Source organism: Atractosteus spatula, chromosome 11, assembly GCF_055471065.1.
Source record: "Atractosteus spatula isolate fAtrSpa1 chromosome 11, fAtrSpa1.hap1, whole genome shotgun sequence".
NCBI lineage: Eukaryota > Metazoa > Chordata > Actinopteri > Semionotiformes > Lepisosteidae > Atractosteus > Atractosteus spatula.
In genome coordinates, this window is record NC_142716.1 from 1,789,586 (window position 1) to 1,811,158 (window position 21,573).

Genomic DNA, 21,573 nt, shown 5'->3' on the forward strand with positions numbered 1-21,573 from the left:
CCTTATTGCTCAAATGTTTGAAGAGGCCCACTGTCCTTGCGATTACCCTGCATCCACATTGCATACACTGCATCAACACGCGGCTCTGCATAGTCTACATGCTGTGAATATGTGTATGTGAAGCTGTGCTAATGTGCTCCTTTAAATTCCTCTCGTTATAATCCCCGGAGCAGGGCTGCCACACACGTGCTGCTTGGCATTTAAGGCTGGAGCTGCGAGTGGGTCTCTCTCCCCACCTTCAATTCTAAATGTCATTTGTTTTCTTTTGAAAGCCCCCCCAGAGGACGCGTAATGACTTCCCTTTATCAGATCTGACAGATTAAATGTGCCCAGGATTGTCTTTCCACTGTCTCCTAGATCGAGAGCAGCAGAGTCTATTCCAGTGGGATCCTGGCTGGTGCCGGTGTGCGCTCCGGGGTACAGGCCGGGAGAAAACAAATATGTACGCTGCTTCTGTTCCAGCATCCTTCTTCCAGCGAACGCTTTTCGACTCATTTACCACCCTCTGCCGCGGCTGTGGGGCTGAGCGCCACAACACAGTACCGGCACAGCATCAGCACGGGAGCTCTGCATTGCCAGCTATGGACACAACCTCGGGAGACTTCAGAGGCCACACGGACAGGGCTCCCGTTTGTCCCGAGCTGTAGAGTGCAAACAGAACTGCGCGCTGCTGCCTTTCACTGGAATCCACGCAGAAGTCATTAGCAGGACATAAAGTGCACGTCTGGGATAAGGCGTCATGCACAGAAAGACGACAGGACATAGCAACACACGACAGGACATGGTACATACTGATAAACGCCGAAGGAATGCCTCGCGCAAGATGTTATCACACACCGCAGGACTTCTGTTGCCTGCTGTTACAGGCAGTTCCAAAACAAACACTCCAGAAGGAAAAGTTCAGAGTGGGTCCTGCTGGAGCAGAGACACGCAGAGATGTCTTGAGCCAAACAGGACCAGGGTGACCTGAAGAAGCCCCACAGCAGACAGGGTGGGGTAACTGTGAGGAACTGCAATTGAGGGGGATATTTCAGGAGACCACATGTGAAAGACCAGAGAAGGATTCATCCAAGACACGGGGACTGACACTAACCAACGCCCGTCTGAATCGTGTTGTGGGATCTCTAATGGCCAAACAGTCTAGACCTCGATTTAACATCTCATACAAAAGACAGCAGCTCCTTCAGTCCCTGGTCACCATACCGCAGCTTTGGGTAGGACATTCTGGTGCGGAGGGAAGCGCGCCACCTACTGGTCCAGCACCTACACTTCCAGCAGCCACCTGGCTCTTCTCAGAGGTCTCCCACGCCAGTGGAGACCAGGACCAGCTCTGCCGAGCTAAGATCTGATGACACCATACTACAAGGTGCTAACACTGTGTCAGCCGTTATCATTTCAAAGCTCATTTAAGGTCAATTAGAAACATACACACACCCTTGCCATAAAAAAATGAGTAGGTATGCATCTGCTGTTCCTAATAGCATTTTTCAAATCTGTTCTACTGCCGCCTCAGAGACCAGCAATTAATCTAATGCTCGGTATGGCTGTGGCACAGTAATGTTATGTGAACAGCACTTAAAATCACTCTCGACCCACTTTGAATTAAATTAATTAATGGAAAGTGCTGTAAGTGCACACTGTCCTGTATATCATTTTCTTTTTTGCTCACAAAAATGTGTATGCATACTTTACGTTGCATAAGTGCAGGTTTGTGGATTTATTTAGAAATACATGCAGTGTATACAACAGAACTAATTGTGATGGTGTCAGTGGCAAATCCATACAATATGTGTGAGTATCAACATGGAAAACAGACAACTGCATTCTGGATCTTGTTCAAAAAGAGAAAAGTCTCCAATCCTGTACGACTTCCTGGAACTGGGGCAGACAGAAAGAAGCTACCTTCAAAGCTGCCTCTGGGGCGCGATGCGATATAAAAAGCACACGTTCTGCCAGTGAGTCCTCAGGGCAGAGGCCTGCAGCCCGTCAGAAGCAAGCCTGCTCTCCCGACCACACTCACAGAAACAGCGGAGTCCCGCGTGCCAGGGATCACACTGTGCTAAGCTGCGAGCCAGCTGTTAAGAGCCACAAGCAGGGTGCAGGCTGAAAAAACAAAACTGAAAAACATTCCTGCCCTCCCTTATCAAATGGCCGAGGTGAAACAACTTTCCAGCCCTGTGTTTACATTCAAGCCACTGGCTCCGTATGCGTGACGAGGAAAAACAAGAGGGCAGGCACATCTCAAAGCAGGGGTGTCCAGTCGTGGTCCTGCAGGGGCCAGTGTGTCTACTGGCTTTCAAATCCATGACTAATTTATTATTTGTTCATACAAATATCTACAGCTTGATCAAAACTAAAAAGTAGCACATGACAGCAGTAAGGCAAGGCTCTGCTCATAAATTTCCAGTCAATCGTTTTTATACATCGAGTGAAGGTTGGCAACGGGAGGATTTCTGTCATTTCATCAGTTCTGCACTTTGACCCAGCCGTGCACGGAATACATAAGCAGAGCGATCTGGACTTTCTTAATCTCTCTGAGCAGGAGCAGGAACAGCGATCAGCCAGCCGGAGGATCAGGATGTTTTCGGTAGAAAAGGACCGATACAATAGTACAACTGTCAGCTGCTTCCGAAGCCCCGGTACTGAGCCGCTCGCCTGGGATCAAGCTGGAGAAGAGCGCTGGTGATGCTCGGGCTCGGGAACCATTCAGACAGATGAACAGGACACTGACTGGCTCATAGGAGCGCAGAACAGAGGCGCGGCACACTTGATGCATCTATCTCAGTGCCGGTTTTTTCCCTTAACTGGACCTTTTTTAATCACCGTTTCTCCAGAGACAAGAGACTGCCAAAACAAAATGATTTCAGTAGAGTTGCAAGCATGAAAAAGCCATATGTAACATCCTGCACATAAAGGACAATCAAAACGCCCTCCCTGCACAATTCTAAAATGTACATCCAGGTTTTCCCTTGAAACCTGTTTTAATTAGCATTTAGCCGAGGAAACAGTGATGCCGATCACTACATCACTACTTGCAACTGGTAACAGCAGACACATGTTCAGCATAATTCTTCATTTCTACCATGTGGATTCAATGAAACGTCCCAACTGCCTGTTTCAAGTATATAGAAAAAACAAACAAACAGGAGAAACAAAACTTCAGCTTTAAAACATACTTTTTGACAACCACCCCGACTGAAAACAAAATAATCTCTTACAACATTTGGTTTGCATATTGCAGTTTCTGCCAAAGGCAGTAAAGTCGGTTGACATATTCGCAGGCAACATCAATAAGCCTGAGCAGTGCTGTTTATATGCTACACTATAAAAGAGCACAAGCGCTGTGTAGGTAACTATAAATCTCCACAGAGCATTACGAGCAATTAAAATGAAACACGGGTGTATAGACAGCTTATGGTATGGTTTACACATTTAAATGATAATTGCTGCTTAACTTGCAACATATAAAAAATAAACGTCATCTTCATTGCTCCTGCTAAAGAAGGGAGGTAAAGTCTCCTGTCCTGACAAAAGCCCAAGCTGGCGTAAGTCAGCCCTTGGTCCCTATTCCTCTGAGCTGGCACAGGAGCAGGGCACACAGCTCAGGATACGGCTACAATGCACTGTTCAAAGCCTATAAAATTTGGCAATTCAACATGCTCCCAGTGAAAACTGAAAAAAAAAAACCTTTCCTTCACCAAAATTGTCTAATCCTAGCCCTACGATTCAGACTCTTTGGAAAATTACTTCACAGTAATTCCACAGAGTGGTTTTATCTTAAAGCTGCTGCTGAGGACAGGCCAAGAGAGGCTTAATTCTGGAACGAAGAAATCTGAGGGCTTTCGGGGAAAAAAAAGAGACTGAAATGACGACGTGTGAACTGTGTGTGGGGGGGGTGGGGGTGTCTGGCGAGGGGGCAAAAGAAAAATCTGAAATATTTTAGAAAAATGAGGTAGAAAGAGGAAAAAAAACCCAGGCTTGTGCCCAGACTACAGTGCCTTCTGTGTGGAGTGTACATGCTCGCCCCTTGCTTGCGTATGGCGTTTCTCTGGGTGCTCCAGTTTCCTCCCACTGCCCGAAGGCACACTGTCGAGGGTAACTGGCCTTCCTCAGTGGGCTGCGTGAGGCATCTGCCTTGTGCCGTGCGATGCCAGGGTAAGCTCTGGGTTGGCGCAAATTTCACCAGGAATAAACGGCATTCCGACCGTGGATGGGATGGAAAACCCAGCCTGGACCGGAATGTGTCCGTAACGATTATTGCACCAGGCTCATGAGGGCGGTATATAGAGAATAATCATGCCTTAAAACATTTCACAACACTGAAGGCTTGCCTGCCTCTGCACAACACAGTGCACTGACTAAGCTGCTCGTACCACTGTGGCTAAGGGTCTGTGCCTGTGGCTGGAAGGCTGCCGGTTCAAATCCCGCGGCCGGCAGAGGAATCCTACTCCGTTGGGCCCCTGAGCGAGGCCCTTCACCCCAGCTGCTCCAGGGGCGCTGTACAATGGCTGACCCTGCGCTCTGACCCCCAGCTTCTCTCCCTGTCTGTGTGTCTCATGGAGGGCAGGCTGGGGTCTGCGAAAAGACAAATCCCTCATGCAAGAAACTGTATACGGCCAACGAAGTGATCTGATCTTATACGGTATCCGTCTTGCGGCAGCCTGCCCTCGAGGTCTGCGGCCAGGCCTGCTCCTCTTGCTCCTCGTTGGTTTTTACTGCAGCTTTCTGCTCACTGTTGCACCGTTTCACCTCTCGATTGCACGGAACTATCAAAACCAAAAGCCCTGCCTGCTATTTTCGTTCCCTGGAATAACCTAGCATAATAAATGTTTAATAAAGTGTTTCCCGCAAGAGCCAAAAAAAGACGGGTTTTTAACAGTGCCGTAGCTCAGAGGTGCTGCGGTCGAGGTTTGAGCTGTAAAAACACTTTGGCTGTGGTGAAAGTCCATCATTTTTACATTTAACTCCAAATAAGGAACAGACGCGTATTTAAAAAAGCAATGATAATACAAGTGGATTTCAGTGACAAGAGTAATAGGGAAGGACATATTCAAATTACTCCTTATATTATTTTTCCGAGCATGGAACGCATTCTATACTTTAGAACACTCCTCGCATGAAAGATCCTGTGTTCAAATACCCGTCTGGCTAGTTATCCTTCCAGTTTAATACTTATAATTTATTCATTAGTTCTGTTTAAACGGCAAAAACACTTTCCTAGCAAATATACACTTCATAAAATACAAAAACTACTTTTAACTTTGACTTTATTTCTCAATTAAGTGGCGACTGGTTTGCACTGCCCTGTTTATAAAGGCTGACGACGTTGAGAGCTCTGCTCTTTGGTTCTAACTATGGGGTTTTAGACGACAACACCCTTGTCAAAGACGTGGACACAGCATTTTCCTGTTTCTGTTGACAAGCCACTTTACAAATTGCACGTGCTATACTGTACTAAAAACCAGCTACTGTAAGATCCGGTCACGCTTCAGGCTAAATTGAATATAAGAAGGTTTAATGAATATTCTATTAATCGCCAGTTTATCAAAAATAAAGGTTCTTTATTGATAAAGGTTAATAATGCATCTGTAAATATCAAGAGCGATGAGGTTATCTTAGGTTAGGGTTAGCACAAACACTACCATCCTGTAGATGTTGTAAATGATTCACGCATCCATATACAGTATGTTCTAACTTCTTCATCCAGTCAGGGCTGTGGGGAAGCCAGCGTTTATCCTGTCCAACGAGAGCACGGCAGATTACATCCCTGATCCACAGCCACTCACACCCACACCCAGACCAGCAGCCAACTAACTCACCCTTATGCTACCACTACTGGAATGTAGGAGGAGACCAGAGCCCCCAGAGGAAACCCACACGAACCCTGGGAGCACATGCAAATTCCACACAGACTGCACCCCAGGAACGGAACCCAGGTTGCTGGGAGTTTGCAACGCTCACCAGTGCTCCACTGTGCCTCCACTTCAGACAATCCCCTCATGTAAACTGAGGCTACCATAAATTGACCATTTGTACACCATCAGACCGGGGTTCCTCGAAGTTCTCTCGTCTTCCCGACACTCGTGTGCGGAGGCCGGTCTCTGTGAACGCCCCCCATCTTAACGATGAAAGGACAACACGGAACACTATCCGCAGTCCCAAATCTTTAAGACGGAAAGACGCGCCGCCGATGCAAGGCTTCAACGTTGGAGGTGCTGGCGTGACCCCCTGGCGAGGTGTGGGAGCTACACAAGCTGTCAGGTGGGGGGGGTGCCGTGTGTGGTCTCCGGGGACCGCCGCTGTAGCATCACCAAAAAATGTATTGTATGCATGCTATTTAGCCTTTTAAATCGACACAGCTTCGCACGATTTATTATTTATTTCCTATTTGTTGTCATTCGCGAATGACAAGCGGGTGTTGGGGGCCGTGGAGTTGTTGCTACAGCAACTGGCCATACTACGGCCAGGACTGCGCCGGATCGTAATACTGCCGAGACTCCCGCAACCCGCTTAAGCAAACCAGCTCGACCAGCCTTACCCCGACCTCCCCGCCGGCTTCAAAGGAGAAGATAAAACAAAGAGGAAAACGACAGCTGTTTTGAGGAGCCCCCCGCATGCGGGTAGCACTTTGAACACCACTGAAAGCCAAGCTCCCGGCGTAAAAGGAACCGTTACCACGTCTGGTGGGGGAGGGAGAGAAAAAGGCGAACAACTTGTAAAAGGCCAGGAAGACAACCAGAAGGGATCCGTTAGCTTACATGTAAAGAGCTTAAAAGTTTAAGGCCACAGCTCGGCGCAGCGGCTTCGCCGTGCGGCAGCCGGTGTCTCTCGGTCAGCCCTACCGGACGCACAGACTCGCACCGCTCTCCTCGGCAACCTGGCCCGCACACCGTGCAGGTTAAACAGCCAAGTGTCCCCCCCCTCCCCCGCCCCCCGGTGGCCTACCTGAATGTAGTACGGCTTTTTCAGCCAGGCCCATGAAAACAGCCCCCTCGCCATGGCAGAAACAGCACATCTCACCACATCAACCTGCGGAAAGACCCCCCAGTTAGACCACAAGACGGCATGATGGAGCCCCCCCCCCCTTCCGCCCGTCTTCGCTACTGTGACCAGCGAGCTGCGGAAATGCAGTGTATCATGCGCCGTCCTGTTACCCAGTAGTCATTCCCGTTTCCCGTGGGACAGCTCCTCGCAAACGCGCCCCGGGCCGCCGACAGACACGGCACCTTCTCCTCCGCTCTTCTCCTGGAGCGCCGCAGCTGCTGTGGCAGAGTGCACCGCTGGATACTCCTGCCTTCCGTGCGTCTTGCATAAAAGGCGCAGGAGCGGGGAAGGAATTTCGCCGACACAAAATGGCTTTTGCTGCGCGCATCAGTTACGCGGCCGGTTCACACGGGCGGAGGGGGAGTCGCTACTGCGTTGTAACAAATTGTGTCTTTTTATCATTTTTCTTCCAAGTGTGTGTGTGTGTAGGGGGCGGGGAGTCTAGGCGCTTGACGTGGCTTGAACAGCTGCGCTTCCAAAAAAAACCAACCCTTAGCTAACACGTTTTTGTTGTTGTTGTTGTTGTTGTTGTTGTTGGTCAAACGAGAAGTTAACTGTGTGCTATAAATGCGAGTTTGGGAGCGACGAGGGGATAATTTCAATGAGAAAAATACAGATCAGCAGCGCAGTTGTGTACAGAGAGGAAACTAAATGAAGATTTTGTGAAACGACGGGCAGAGCCCTCGTACTTCACTCATAACTGCGAAGACAGGATATTTTTATCACACTGGAAATGCCCCTTTCCACACATACAGAGACACGTGTGACCAGATGAGGCCTCCCTGTTGTGTTAAATCCAGATCGGAGTAGGCCATATATCCTCCTTGTAATAGGGTGTTAGCGGGGGTCCTGGGTGGTTTGGGACAGGTACAACTGGATATCCGTCACGCCCAAGGACTCTCGGCTCATTATCTGGGCGACGTGCAGCTGGGCCAGTCTGGGATTCTGAAACGAATCTTGGCCCAGAGGAGAAATATGAGATCCTGGCGAGTAAGAGCACTGAGGCGCCTGAGCTGTTGGGCCACGAGGTTGCTGTGGCTCGTCTTCCCTTGATCCCCCTGATCACCTAATTGCTCAACTGGACACGACGACCCTTTTCCTTGCTCTCCAGAGGCTGGAGATGGAAAGAGAGCTGTTAAACCGGCTGGGCCCCAGTTTGCCCCCCCCCCCCCCCCCCGCCTCAGAGGAGGCGAGATGCAGTTCGGGGCCATCGGGAGCACCCTGGAATAGCACAGCACCCCAGCTGCTGAGAGCTGGCCACAGAAGTACTGCTGAGGGTACAGCCAGGGCGTGAAACCTGTCAGAGCACCTTTCTCAGGTGACAAAACCAGCTGGCGATAACTCGTGTGTAAAATATCTGATGTTTCCCTGGATACCTGTCCTGCTGAGCCAAGCAAATGAAGGCACCACAGAGCTCTTAATCTTAATCTCCCCCTTTGCAAAAAAAAGAAACGTCAGAAAAGAGCAGAATTTACATGCTGTGCTTTCACATTGGAAATACAGAGCAGTGGAGCAGCTTGAATAGAAATATAACAAGGAAACACAAAGTATTAAGCTGACGATACTTTTCCGGTGGAGAAAATTCACACGCTGCTGTTTTCAGTCAACTGGGGCCCATCTGTGAGAGGAGTCAAGAGGAGAGCAACTGAAGCTTTGACTGCAGCGCCCTCAGGTGGTAATTAGAAGATGCTGTTTGTATCACAGCACCATTAAATAAATTAATAATAATAATAATTACTTACACTTATATAACGCTTTTCTGGACACTCCACTCAAAGCGCTTTACAGGTAATGGGGACTCTCCTCCACCACTACCAATGTGCAGCCCCACCTGGATGATGAATTAACCCTCACCCCGAAGCATCCTGACAATTCAATAATCAAAAACTTACAGTTAGAACATATTCACTCATATTTCTACTTTTAGCTTTCATTACCAATAGTACTATCACTCTCCTCAAAACACTAATGACGGGCTAATTCCTAGTCAATCAATCTGAAACACCCATTATTTTTGGAATGTGGCGGCAGCACTGCCCCCTGCTGGACGAGAGGCGCACCTCTCCCCTGCAAGTGCACAGGAGACCGCAGGGGGCGCTCTCTCTCTCTCTCTCTCTACTGGGGCAGTTCCGCCACACCAGCTAAGGACAGTCGGCTGGCGAAACCACCCTTCCCCGCACGCTGAGGCGGAGAGTCTCGGGCTGTCCGAGCCGCTAATTACTACCAGTCCTGCCAAAGCGACATCATTGCTTGGTTTCAGTGTTTTAGCGGCAAAGGTAGTGTGCAAACTACGCCCCCAGATTAGTCTGCAACAAGTCATGAAGTTGTTTTTTTTTTTCAATATAATTTTAAAAGCCTTACCTGAATCGGGCATATAAACATTTTAAAATGGCGCGCTGTGTTATTAATGCGGTATAGCTGGCATTCATTTCGTCTAGCTGCTTTTAATCTGGGCTACAGCCACGACGTCGGGCGCACCAGCAGCAGAGAACTTGCCGTTCCCTCTAACGGCGCCTGCTATAAACGCGACAAACGCCGTTTCTGAGCGGCATGGGTCGCCTCCTCTTTGGCCCACACGCCCACGGCAGAGGCCGCAGTCGGGCCCAAGGTCCGGCCCAGACCAGCGGCGCCAGGGGGGGGGGCTGCCTGCAAGCAGAGCAGCTCCGCCGCGCGCGTCCGCGTGTGCGCAGGCAGAGGGCCCTCGCGCTCCCCCCCCTCCCCTCGCTCCGCCGAGCCCGAGACCACGGCCGTCCGCACGCGGCGCAGAATGTTGTTGCTCACGGGGCGCTTCCCAGAATGCACCCCAGTCTCAGCGGGAAACCAAAATGGCGAACGTGTTGGGGGAGAGGGAACCGTTTGTAATCTTTTAACATTTTTTTTTTCTCTCCCCGAGTCCGGAAACCATTGAACAAAAAGGAGGGGACTGCGGTTCCACGGTTGTAGAAGGCAGTTTTTTTTTATTTGGACGAGAGAACCGGGTGTTTCGCAAAGGCCGAATATTTTACTGTATGAAACGTTTTGACCGGGTGAAGTGACCGAATGAGGTGAAATATGTTTCATGTTTTATTGGGAGTACGGGGAGGGGGGTGGGTTGCGTTTTGTCAGCGGAGTGCGCCGCTTGTTTTTATTTAAAACAAAATGATGCATTTGACGTAGCTTTTCGGAGTTCAACGGTCTTGCTCTGCTGTCGCTTTGCGGACATTTAACTGCGTTTGTGAAGCCGAAGGGTTGTGGAAGAACTCCGGACATAGACGCTTCATTGTTCGCATACACAACAAAAGGGTTGTGTCCCCCCCACGTCCAAAAGAGTAAAAGCACCTCGCAAATGCGGTACGTGTGTAAACGTATCAATAAAGACCTGATCTGATTAACGGCGAGTCAGGACTGCTGAGCGTGCCGCATGTTGGAAACGAAGTCGCGTGTTAACGATGTTCGTGATGCATTTCTCCACGAAAGCATATAGTTTAACCAGTTATTTAAATTACAGAATTACAATACACGTGTATAAATATATGCAGAATGTAAGATGACTAATAAGAGTGTAATAATAAGCCGTTAAGCTTTTCTTGCATCGAAGTCACCGTACTGCACGTCCACCACATCATAAAGCCGAATGAAATGTTAGGTTCTCCACGGCATATCACCGGACAGGAAGGCTCAGCATTGACTACATCACAAATGGTCATGAGAAATTATAGCGTAGCCTTGTATGGTTAATTAATTGGAAAGGGAGTTCGTGTGATGATCTATATCATTGGTGTTATTAGGGCTGTGGGATAGAAATAGTTTTTTTTTTTACTCCTTTCTGAAGTGTTCCTACATCATCTTGGGAGAAATGTTTTTTTTTTCCTCGTGTATGTCGTAAGATGGGTCTTTTAAATATTTCACCTATACTTTTAACATAGAAATTATTCTTGGTTCATGAGAAAGCAAAGGCAAAATTCAGAAGTTTAGAAATTCCAGATCAAGAGGATATATTTGTAATTTTGGTATTTGTAGAAGAAAATAGTTAAATCGCCTGGAGCCACTGCTTACGATTTAAAACGTTTTAATTTCACGGTTAATCCAGTGAATGCAAGTTCTTGCTGCTTAGTGAAATATAATTTGTCCACACATTAAGCAGCAAGGGAACGGGTGAGATTTGTGTTCTGACAGATCATGTCTCGCTGGGATCTTGGTGTCAGGCATGGCATTTGTTACATTCAACAGTTCCAAGATGTCCTTTCTGTAATTCCAAAGTGATCTACTCATTTTAACAAATTATAAAAGAGCATTGGTGAATGGTGGAATGCTTATGGTCAGTAATGTAGTTCTTACTGGGGAAGACGCTATAAAATGAGTATGAGTAACCTATCTGTTTTATGGATGGTCTTTTTGTTTGGGTGGTCAAAACAAACACTAAAAAGTAATTTTTTGCTTGCGAGTGTTTTGAGGCATTTATTCCTGACACCTCAGTGTTTGCTTTTTTTTTTTGCACCTCCGCAAAACTAATGACCTAAATCTCAAAACATTTTTCCTTCCCCTTCTGTGACAGAGACGCAACGGAAGTAGAGAATTTGTCTCTCCACAAAAAAGCACATTCCAACAGAAACCATAAGACGCCTGTGACCGTGGCTAAACTGTCTTTTAAGGATGGGCAGCGAACAAAAAAGCTTGCAAGCAAATTTGAGGAGGGACAAGATGTCCTAGCCAGGTGGTCCGATGGCTTGTTTTATCTCGGAACTATCACCAAGGTAATCTATAGATATTTTAACAAACTGATCTCTGCAAGCCTATCAGTGGTCACTTCTTAAAGGGTGCTTGAAAATATCCAGATTTTTCTAATTTGGGATTTTTTGCTTTGAGTAAATGCGTTCGTGTTCTTGAAGTATGCTGGAAAGTACTGTAGGGTTATGTGAGATGCTCATGTCGATATTTCCCCTCCCCCAGATAAACAAACACAAACACCGCTGCTTTGTCGTCTTCGAAGACCGCTCGAAATCCTGGGTTCTCTGGAAGGACATACAAACTGGCAAGTTTCCCCCTTTTCCAACTTTAAAGATCCGAAGAGTCCACTGAATGGGACAGCACGGTATTTATCGTTATCATGAACGTAATACTAGTAGCCAGGTTCCCTGATCAAGACGGAACATATTTTCTCATTTGGGACAAATGAGTTAGCTCATAGTGTTCTCATGGTCGGTGAACTTTCATCCGCAAATACTCATGGAAAATTCAACACCATGAACAGTAAATTACAGCGTTTTTAAGGCTTCTTTATGGGAATGTCCTGCACAAGATAAGATGCAACTTTAATTTTGGTAAAGCTCACAAACCAAACAAATTCCTTGGCTTCGAAACCCAGGGAGGTGGCTGTTTTTAACATGATTTATTCTTTTCAATTCGAGGTTTAAAGAAAAGAGTGTAAATATGTTAAGGTTGTGCATACTTTTCTCTCGGAATTAAACTTTGAAATATAGCGGACTGCACTGTAGACTTGGTTTTCATCTGTAGTTTATTAATTGGTTCAATATTAGTTGGTCAGAGTAACAGAGTGCTTCTTTGTGTTGTCAGCACTGCTTTTCTGTGTTAGGAAGCTCACCATCTTTTCCTCTTTTAAGTTTTGCTTTATACTTCTCTATTTTCTCCACAGATAATACCCCAGGACGATCTACCTACAGAACCTCCGTTTTTTAGATAGACTTATTTTACTCAGCTCGTTTTCCTTTTCTATGCTGAGATTTCTTTTGATGCTCTTCTCTTTGTATTAATTTTCTCACTGTGTTGCTCAGGTCAAGTTATGTTTACTTTGTCTCTGAGCAGTTGACAGACTACAGGGTCTCTGGGCTTACACAAACAGTAAGCTCTGAAAGGCATCGGTGGCATGATTAGGGAAGGTATTTTTAAGTCTGTGTCAGTGTTTATGTATGTAATATGTATCTTTTTACGTTTCCTTTCTGTGGTTTACATCATTAGATGTCTTTTGTGCATTGCAAAGCCAGTCTTGCTGTGAAAGTGGTGCTGAAATTCAGCTGACCTGTCATATTTAGAAGCAAGGTTTTTTTCAGTGAAAAATGCACACTTCAGCCTGTGGATCTTCCCCACATGTAGGCTATGAGCACACTTTGGTTTAGAGTTAAGCAAGACCTCCTTGTACACCAGAACACTAGTCCTACGTGATTGTACCCTTGTTCTGATTGCATTGCTTTGCTGGTTTGTGTTTCTTATGCTTAGTCTGATTCAGAATTTTTATTTTTAATTAAGATGCGTAACCCATTTTATATTACAAGCAAGTTGGTGGCCTGCATCTTGTTTCTGAATGCATTCATTACGCTTTTCTCGTCTGTGCTTCATGTTGCTTAAGTTTGTGTGCTTAAAGCCGTGTTGGGATTCTCCCCTGACAAAAGCAGACCTGCATTTAGGTAGTTAGAGCATCCTGTTTGGTGGCTTGTCATGGATTTGTTGTGGCTCACAGCAGTGAAGTGCTGGACATGAAATCAGCTCTGGGCTGTGCGTCCTTATTTGTAAAGTCAGTCCACTGGTTTTGTTTCTTTCTACGTTTAGGTGAAAGAAATATAAAGGATCATAAAAAAATACCCAATGTTTTGTCTTGCATGTGTTTTAGGAGCCAGCAGTGGAGGGGAGATGGTCTGTACAATATGTCAGGAAGAAAACTCGGAAGCTCCAAACGAGATTGTCATCTGTGATAAGTGTGGGCAAGGTAACCCTTGACTGCAGCAGTATTCTCCCATGCGGAAAAGAGAAAAGTGAATGTGTTGAACTGGTTTGCTAACTGAAAATGCCCTTTTCATGTGTGCTGCAGGTTATCACCAGCTGTGCCATGCACCAAATATCGACTCCAGTGTTATTGCTTCAGATGACAAGTGGCTTTGCCGGCAGTGTGTGTTTGCAACTACGACAAAGGTTCGATACTTTTAGAGTTTTTGCTTCCGTGTTATTATTGCATTTGCTCTTACTGCGTTGCTGAAAAGCTGCGGTCGTGCTTCTGATGGCTTCCTACAGTCCTAGATTGAGGGGCCGTATCTGGACCAAGGCGATGAGTTAAATGAAAGTTGTTTAATGAAATTTGGTTCATCACCCAAGCAAGTGGTAAACGTGTCCTAGTGAATTAGCTAAGTTCTCATAGATGTAGAAAATGTACAAGTAGGTAGCTGTGTCAGCATGCGTTGGCTGCAAAGGAACAAGTCAAGATTTATTCCACGCTGATAAGAGAAGAAAAGAAACAACGTCTTGGCTGTGGTGACACCAGAAGAAGGCTCCACAGCCGAAATGTTGTGTTTCTTTACTAATAAACCTTTATTTGTTCCATAGAAAACGTACGTCTGCGTTGGAACATCTGTGTACGATTTTAGAAAATTTTGAGACAGTCCTTTTCCTTTTGTAATTACCGGCTTGGCGTCGCGTTAAAGACATTTTTTTTTCTTATTTTTATTACAGAGAGGAGGTGCTCTAAAGAAAGGACCGAATGCGAAAGCCCTGCAAGTCATGAAGCAGTCATTACCGTATACGTTAGAGGATCTTGTCTGGGACGAAGGCCATAAAACGAATATCCAGCAGTGTTACTGCTACTGCGGAGGCCCTGGAGAGTGAGTGCCCAGCATGTTTCACCCTGCTACGTCCAGTGTTCAGTGCGTGTTTACAGGGGTAGCTGTGGGTTCACACCTTTTAAGTCTTAACATCATATAGAATGAGAGTTAGATGCTCTCTTCTGGCCTGTTTTATTTTTAACTTAAACCTCGGATGTTTTAGGAAGATCAAAATCTGCTGCTGTCTGAAGAATTGTCTGCATGGGGCCTTCTTTTCCTGTTTATAAACCCACTAAAACGGGTTTCTAGTATTCTGAAAAACATCTGGTTTAATGATCTCTATTGTGTTTTTCCTTACCAAGTCTATATTGATTTATTATTGCACATACCGACTAGCTTAAAACAGAAACGAGAAAACGGGGAAATTGTTGCTTTTTTTTTTTTGCTTAAACCCTTGCTTGAAGGGTTAAAGTTGTCCAAGAGCAGATTACTCTGAAGGTGTGCTTTTCATCTGCTGATGTGTCTAACCTGAACAGATTAATGCCGGGCTGAATTAACTGGAACGTTTCCATTCTCTGTAGCTGGTATCTGAAGATGCTGCAGTGCAGTAAATGTAAGCAGTGGTTTCATGAGGCTTGCATACAGTGTTTCCAGAAGCCAATGCTTTATGGGGATAGGTGAGATGGCATCTGTTTCTTTTATAAAAACACATTTACAGGTGTGTTGCTGGCATTACTTCAAATATTTTTTATGCTTTTTTATACTAGGTTTTATGTGTTCATATGTTCAGTTTGCAATTCCGGACCAGAGTACCTCAAACGTCTGCCTTTGAGATGGTAAGTTCCAATTTTCAGTTATGACATGAAATGGCTGTTACAGTAATCGAGCGGACTAGTGTGCATGGTTGTATCCAAACTTTATTCATAGGTTTTCAGAGTAGGTCATCTCGTCCCATTCACATACAAATGTATATAATCTGGTCTCAAAAACCCCAAGTCTGGTAATTTATGAAGAGGCCTCCCAGTGCGGCACTTGAACATTTCACATAGTGACTCATTTAAAATATTTCTTTAAAATGTACTGTGTTGGATATCTCAAAGCAAGAGAGAGTTTGAGTGCAAGATCAAAATGGTGGCCATGCACCCATCTTGGTACACACAGGAACAGCATTGTGTCAGATGGTATTAATAGACTCGAGAAAAGTACACCATATTTGGAGTTCATGAGAGTTAGGGTTACAGGCCACATTGATGACAAAAACAAAATCTCTTGCACATTCATCATGTTGATGGTAGAATGTATACTTTTAAGGTTTGCAATTATTTCTGAATTAATTGGGCAAACGGTTTTTGATCAGGAGCAGTGTGGGCCTTCTTTTCTTAAAATGGTTTGACTTATTGTGAGCTTTATAACGAGTACAGCAACGTTTCAGATGCAGACTTTCTTTGGTTGTTGATAAAGCCAGCCTACGTTCATTTCAACTGATGCTACAGTATACTGGATGATTTTGAACGTTTTCACATATGGGGATCAGGCCAACCATGAAGTTAACAAAGGCCCCATGTTTTTCGTATGGATTTAATGGCTCATCTGTCTCTCTAAACCTGCCTGTTGTGCAACTGCTAGGCTGCTTAGTCTTTAAACGTGAGGCTGCCTAGTTTAAAAAATGCCAAGAAAAAGATTCAAGTATAGGTTTAATCCATGCTAAAAAGACGCACCTGAAGAAGGCCTCACAGCCTATAGAGACGGTTATATATAGAGACAATCCTGGTACAGCTCTTGTTTTCCATTGAAGGGTATAGCACTGTTCTTAATTTTCATGTTGACCTGCCCTCTCCCCACAGGGTAGATGTAGCACACCTGAGTCTGTACAACCTGAGTGTTATTCACAAGAAGAAGTATTTTGATTCGGAGCTGGAACTGATGGCGTATATTAATGAAAACTGGGACAGACTACAACTTGGAGATGTAGGATTATTTTTAATGCATTTTTTGTTCACTTAACCAACAAAAATATAGAATATTGTGCTTTAGGCGTGTATTTGGTCTTAAGATCTCTTGCATGTTTTCATAACACTGTTGTTGTGTATATCAGGAATTTGGCAACATGTTTATAATGCTCTTTTGGTGTATTGTATGTGTATTGTTTACTTTTTTAACGTACCAGATGACCATAGCGTAGTTTTTAAACAAACATCATCTATCAGTGTCATTAAAATTTAATATTAGTGAGTATGAATTAAAAGTACTGAGTGTACATTTGCAGATTTATAAATATCCTGACGTGTAACATTTTAAAAGATTTTGTTAAAAGAATTAACCATGAACTGCACACACTCTGAACAATTTCCTTAATTTTTGCAGCTTGGTGACACGCCAAAATCTGAACGATACGAAAGTATTCTTGAGGCTCTGAACAAAAACAAGACTATGTAAGTTGCAGTGTTGTAAATACAAGTGTTCATATGTTTTGTCATTGCAACCGTGGGCTGAATGGTGCTCTTATACTGGTGACTGTGATATTTTAAGGTTTATGTCTGGAAAGGAAATAAAGAAAAAGAAACACTTGTTTGGGCTGAGAATCCGCTTTCCACCTGCTCCTCAGAACACTGACTCAAGGGCTGACCGAGAGCCTGAACGGGCTTCCCATGAGATCAAAATTAAAGGCAGGAAGTCCACAAAGCCTATCCCCGACACCAGGTGAGAGACCCCTTGTTATACATTTGTTACATGCGTGTTTAAAACAGAGGTCGAAGTGGGAAGCCTTAAAGGTAGAGGGATTCATTTAAATGGTCTCATGCCTGCGTAATAATCACCATTGCGTGATCCTGTTGTGCCTTTTCCCCCAACCATAAGCATAACTACAAGTGCTGACAACTTTTGAATGTCTATGAATGATTCACAACTAAAATCTTAAAAATTCAAATGTGCTAAGCAAATGAGGAAAAGTGAGGCTATGTAAGTATTACTGATATTCATACCACTAAGCAAAGGTTCCCAAAGATCGGGCGACTCTGTTTTGTGACCTGCAGTGGTTAAACAGTTTGATTTGTCATTGTGAAATTGACAGGTTCCTCCGGAACGTTTGCGAAGGGTGGTGTCTCTGAGATGTCTTTCAGTGATTTGTGAAGTACTGGCTTTCTCCTTTCTGTGAAAAGTCAGCCGGGTCGTGGCTCTGCCGTGATGACTGCATCAGTGAAAGTGGAACTCTGGGAGGTTGGGGCAATCAAGTCAGCTAACCTCTCGTTCTGTCTTTCCAGTGAGATGATGAATGGAGTCGTTAGAAAGGGAAAAAGAAAGCATGTCAGACACTCGCTTGAAATGGCTGCAAAACTCCGACGGTCATCTGCACTGCCAGCCCAGGTGGGTGCAGTGCTTTTCTTGCTTTCAAGTTTGTCACACAGGAGTTTGCTTGTAATGAAAGCAGGTTAGTTTGATTGTGTTTATAAATCCTTATTTGAACTGTTTTTTTTTCCCTTGCTTCAGGCCAATGAAAAAATGTTAGTGTCGGAGAACAACACCTTGGACCTTCTTTCTTCTAAAAGGTAGGCTTTGTCAGGGGGCATTCCTATTCATTTTTGGTTTATATCTGCACATTGTCCTTAAGTTTATGCATTTCTATTTTTTGCCTGAATAATTTGCAGCAGGACTGACAAATCTGCACAGTCTTCAAGTACCTCAGACGTGGAATCCATTGGTGCAACAAGTACCACTGAAACTACCTCAAGTACTTCAAGGCAGTCAAGGTAAGGAGACTTTTGGGCATCGCAGGGTCCTTAGTAAAACCTTGAGTTAGAGGGGGAAATTAGGAAAACACTATGGAATGTTTCTAGAGTATTTGCTTAAAAATCAGATTTTTAAGATCTTGGTGTGACTGTAAATTGTCTTGATACAGTAGGCGCAGCAAAAGCGCTAGACCAGGGTTCGAAAGAAGCAGGGCAGACATCTTTTAACAGTTGATCTTGTGTTCCATCATTGGCATTGCTGTTTTCGAACGCTGGCAGCATACCCTGGGTGCAACACGGGGGCGATGTTCAAAATCTCTCTCATCTTCGCACACCAGCGTTTCACCTGTGGTGCAGTTGGGATACTTTACACGGGGGGGGGGGGGGGGAGAATGAGCAGCAAGTTTAGGATTGTTTTTCCTGTCCCGTCAGCTTGTGCAGCTCACGCAGGAGGACCCGTACGGGCAGGCTGTGGCCGATCGCCCTCCCGCCTCTGAGGCGGGGGCGGAGACGAGGGCAGCGCCCCCGGAGGGCGCTCCAGCCCCCCAACCCCGAGATCCCCAGGGAGCAGGAGTCCAAGGACCAGTGTCCGTTCCCGGGACTCAACACAGACATTGTCCACAACATGGACCAGGACATGCAGCTCAGTCACCTGAAGAATTCGATCACTAATTACTTCGGCGCTGCAGGGAGAATGGCCTGTGGGGAGAAGTACCGGGTTCTGGCCCGGCGGGTCACCCTGGATGGCAAAGTCCAGTATCTGGTGGAATGGGAGGGCGTTACTGCATCATAAGCTTATTTGCTCCCACCTGCATTTAGTCCTTGGAGGCACATAATGCAGCCGAGAAATAATTATTTATGCCAGTGATTTTCTTTTTTCTCCCTTTTTTTTAAATGCTGAAGCATATTGATTAAACTATACAGACCAGGTGGGTAAATGTGAAATCCAGGCCCATGTTGAATCGAGACCTATTGTGCTCCTGTAGGTGTATTGAATAGTGGCTGTAGTGGTGCAATTACTCTTATTTAATCTGGATCTGGGATGAGATGGTTTCAAGCTTTGTTTTCATTTACCTCTGAGATCGAACAGTGCAATTTGACTGCAGCTTGCTATGCCATCGTCTCCGTCTGCACAGTGTAAATGTCTTGGTTATAGAGTGTCTTAAAATAAAACTATAGCTGAATATGCTGCTGCATGTAATTTTATTATACCCATCTGTAGATTTTTTTTTTTTTGTTTTAATATGCCTTTAATTGAGAGCAATCACTTTCGAGCACAATCTCTGATTTAATTTTCTCCCTGGGTGCACATCAGGAGCTATGATTTCCTTTAGCCTGTTAATTGGATACATGTTTTATTTCCATCTGAGTGTGCTTTCATATTTACAGCATGTGAGCTCATGGAAACAAACGGGAAGTCTCATGTTGCTTTCAACTCACTGCCAGTGGCAACTGAAAACAAGGCATTTATTGGTTTGTACTGAAGGTTTATAGCATTCTTCTGAAACTGGCAATTAGCAGTGTTATTCACTAGTTTGTTTTCTTCACTTCGTTCATCTGTACTGGGGAAACAAGTACCTTTCGCAGACTTGTACAATTCTAAATAATTCAAGAATAATAGCAGTTACAGCATTGTTGAGATACAAAATATTAAGATTGTGAATCATTTGTAGGGGAATGATCTGGAGCATAAATAGTATTATAAATCCATGTTGTAACTATTTCATTTACAGACAACTCTTTTGTAAGTACTAAAGTTATAGCACAAGTTCAATTAATTTGTCATGTAAGAGTAGCTAGCTCATAAATCATGTTTTTCATTGTTAAAAAAAATCAGGAAAATAGGCATTTTTGATGTAGCTAACGCTTTGTTTCCGTTGTTTTGACGGAGTGTTTAAATTGGTTCTAGAGAACACCTAATACTTCTCGAGAATCTGCAGTTTGGGATAATCTCTGTATTTTCTAATAGAATTCCGGATGTTATATTCAGACTGTGTGGTTTAGGTGTTCCACTAATACGTGCGCTTCAGCGAGCTGGTAGCGAGACATTTCAGACCCCCAGAATCATGGTATCCCTTTGGGTTGCGTTGACTGTGCTTCGTGCCAGAGCCGTACTCGAAGCGGATGTAATATGAAATCTAGAGTTGACCCAGCTTTACAGAATCATTTTGAACCTCTGTTGAGCTCAATACTTGTGCATTTTGTACTTTAGTATCCGCTTCCTATGCAATTGAAAATATTAAAAAAACTTAAACATTTGGTTGCTTACAAAATGTAACATCTTTGGCCATACCTTTTCTTCAGGAACAGACGCAATATTTTGCAGTTTTCTCAGGCTCTTACCTACCGGTGCTACGCATTGCTAAAGGGGTTAAAAAAATCTGCACTTAGTATCAGTCTTTCACAGGTTAAGATCGAGTTTGTGCTCTTTCAGTTTGACCTTTACTCTCAGGATGTCATCAGTAAAGTTACTGTGGAATTTAATTTTTTAAATGTTTTTATATATGCAGTGGTAAGTTTTTTTTGTCAGAATTAATTTTCATGGTGAAGCCTTGAGGTGTCTGACCGTATAAATCAGGCAAGGGTTTTCTTTATTTTTAAAAAAAAAGTGTAGTGCACACATTATTGATATGGTAGTGAATGCTGGACTTCACATACACCTCCAGCTAAATTCACTGGCCTGTAAATGGACACGCCTAGGTTTTCTGGCAACAGTGTACCCCAGCCTTAAAATATCTATGAAGCTTTATTTCATAGTTCTTTGTTATAACTGTCATAGAACTTTTCACTGTTCAATCCTGTAAACCCCCAGTTAACATGTGCAACATTTCTTCTGCTTTATGTCCACTGTGTAGTTTTCTTAATGTTCTCGAGGTTCCTTTGCTGTATATAATGGTCAGTGTTGCTCTGCTGTTTCGGTAGGTTTGTTGGTATGTAATGTTTTACTGAATGAACAGGGTTGTGACGAGGACATTATCCACTTGAGGCAGCAGTGTTGTACCTTGACATTGATACCTCTTCCTTTTTAAGAAAAAATAAGGATTTTTATATATATTTACATGTAAAGAAGCTTTTTTTCTGTCTGTTGTTGTGCCAGTGCTAGGTTCAAGCTTTTTTTTTTTTGTTTTCTACTGGCTTTGAACAGGCTTTTTCAGCCAAAGAATAAAATGCCTATAAAACTGTACCTTGTTCTTTTTCTTTCTTAAATCTTCATTCCTGATGAGCATTCTGCACACAAAACTGTATCATGATCATTGTCAACTGGGAATATCCTCCTC

The 21,573-nt window shown here is 44.5% G+C and overlaps 2 protein-coding genes across 4 annotated transcripts in view; one reads left to right on the top strand and one right to left on the bottom strand.

Moving 5' to 3' along the window:
* LOC148823286 (divergent protein kinase domain 1A-like) overlaps positions 1–9,475 on the bottom strand; it is a 34,375-nt gene extending 24,900 nt beyond the window's left edge. The window contains exons 1-3 of the mRNA XM_088927427.1: positions 9,406–9,475; positions 7,155–7,259; positions 6,946–7,029 (exon numbers count right to left, since the gene is read on the bottom strand). Coding sequence (XP_088783553.1) covers positions 6,946–7,029; positions 7,155–7,259; positions 9,406–9,426 — 210 coding nt within the window. The 5' untranslated portion in view covers positions 9,427–9,475. The remainder of the gene's footprint in view (positions 1–6,945; positions 7,030–7,154; positions 7,260–9,405) is intronic.
* Positions 9,476–9,772: 297 nt separating this feature from the next.
* On the top strand, positions 9,773–21,479 carry mtf2 (metal response element binding transcription factor 2). 3 transcript variants are annotated; one of them, XM_088927428.1, is made up of 15 exons: positions 9,773–10,088; positions 11,579–11,777; positions 11,974–12,055; positions 13,649–13,744; positions 13,847–13,947; positions 14,482–14,630; positions 15,152–15,247; positions 15,338–15,406; positions 16,415–16,538; positions 16,935–17,002; positions 17,100–17,270; positions 17,831–17,933; positions 18,057–18,115; positions 18,215–18,316; positions 18,728–21,479. In XM_088927428.1, exons 1-15 carry the CDS (start codon positions 10,084–10,086, stop codon positions 19,086–19,088), a joined length of 1,785 nt encoding a protein of 594 aa, XP_088783554.1. In that variant the 5' UTR covers positions 9,773–10,083; the 3' UTR covers positions 19,089–21,479. The 3 variants fall into 3 exon arrangements, with proteins under 3 accessions (XP_088783554.1, XP_088783555.1, XP_088783556.1); XM_088927429.1 differs by having other exon boundaries at positions 18,218–18,316; XM_088927430.1 differs by lacking the exons at positions 9,773–10,088; positions 11,579–11,777; positions 11,974–12,055 and adding an exon at positions 12,677–12,920.
* Positions 21,480–21,573: the final 94 nt, after the last annotated feature.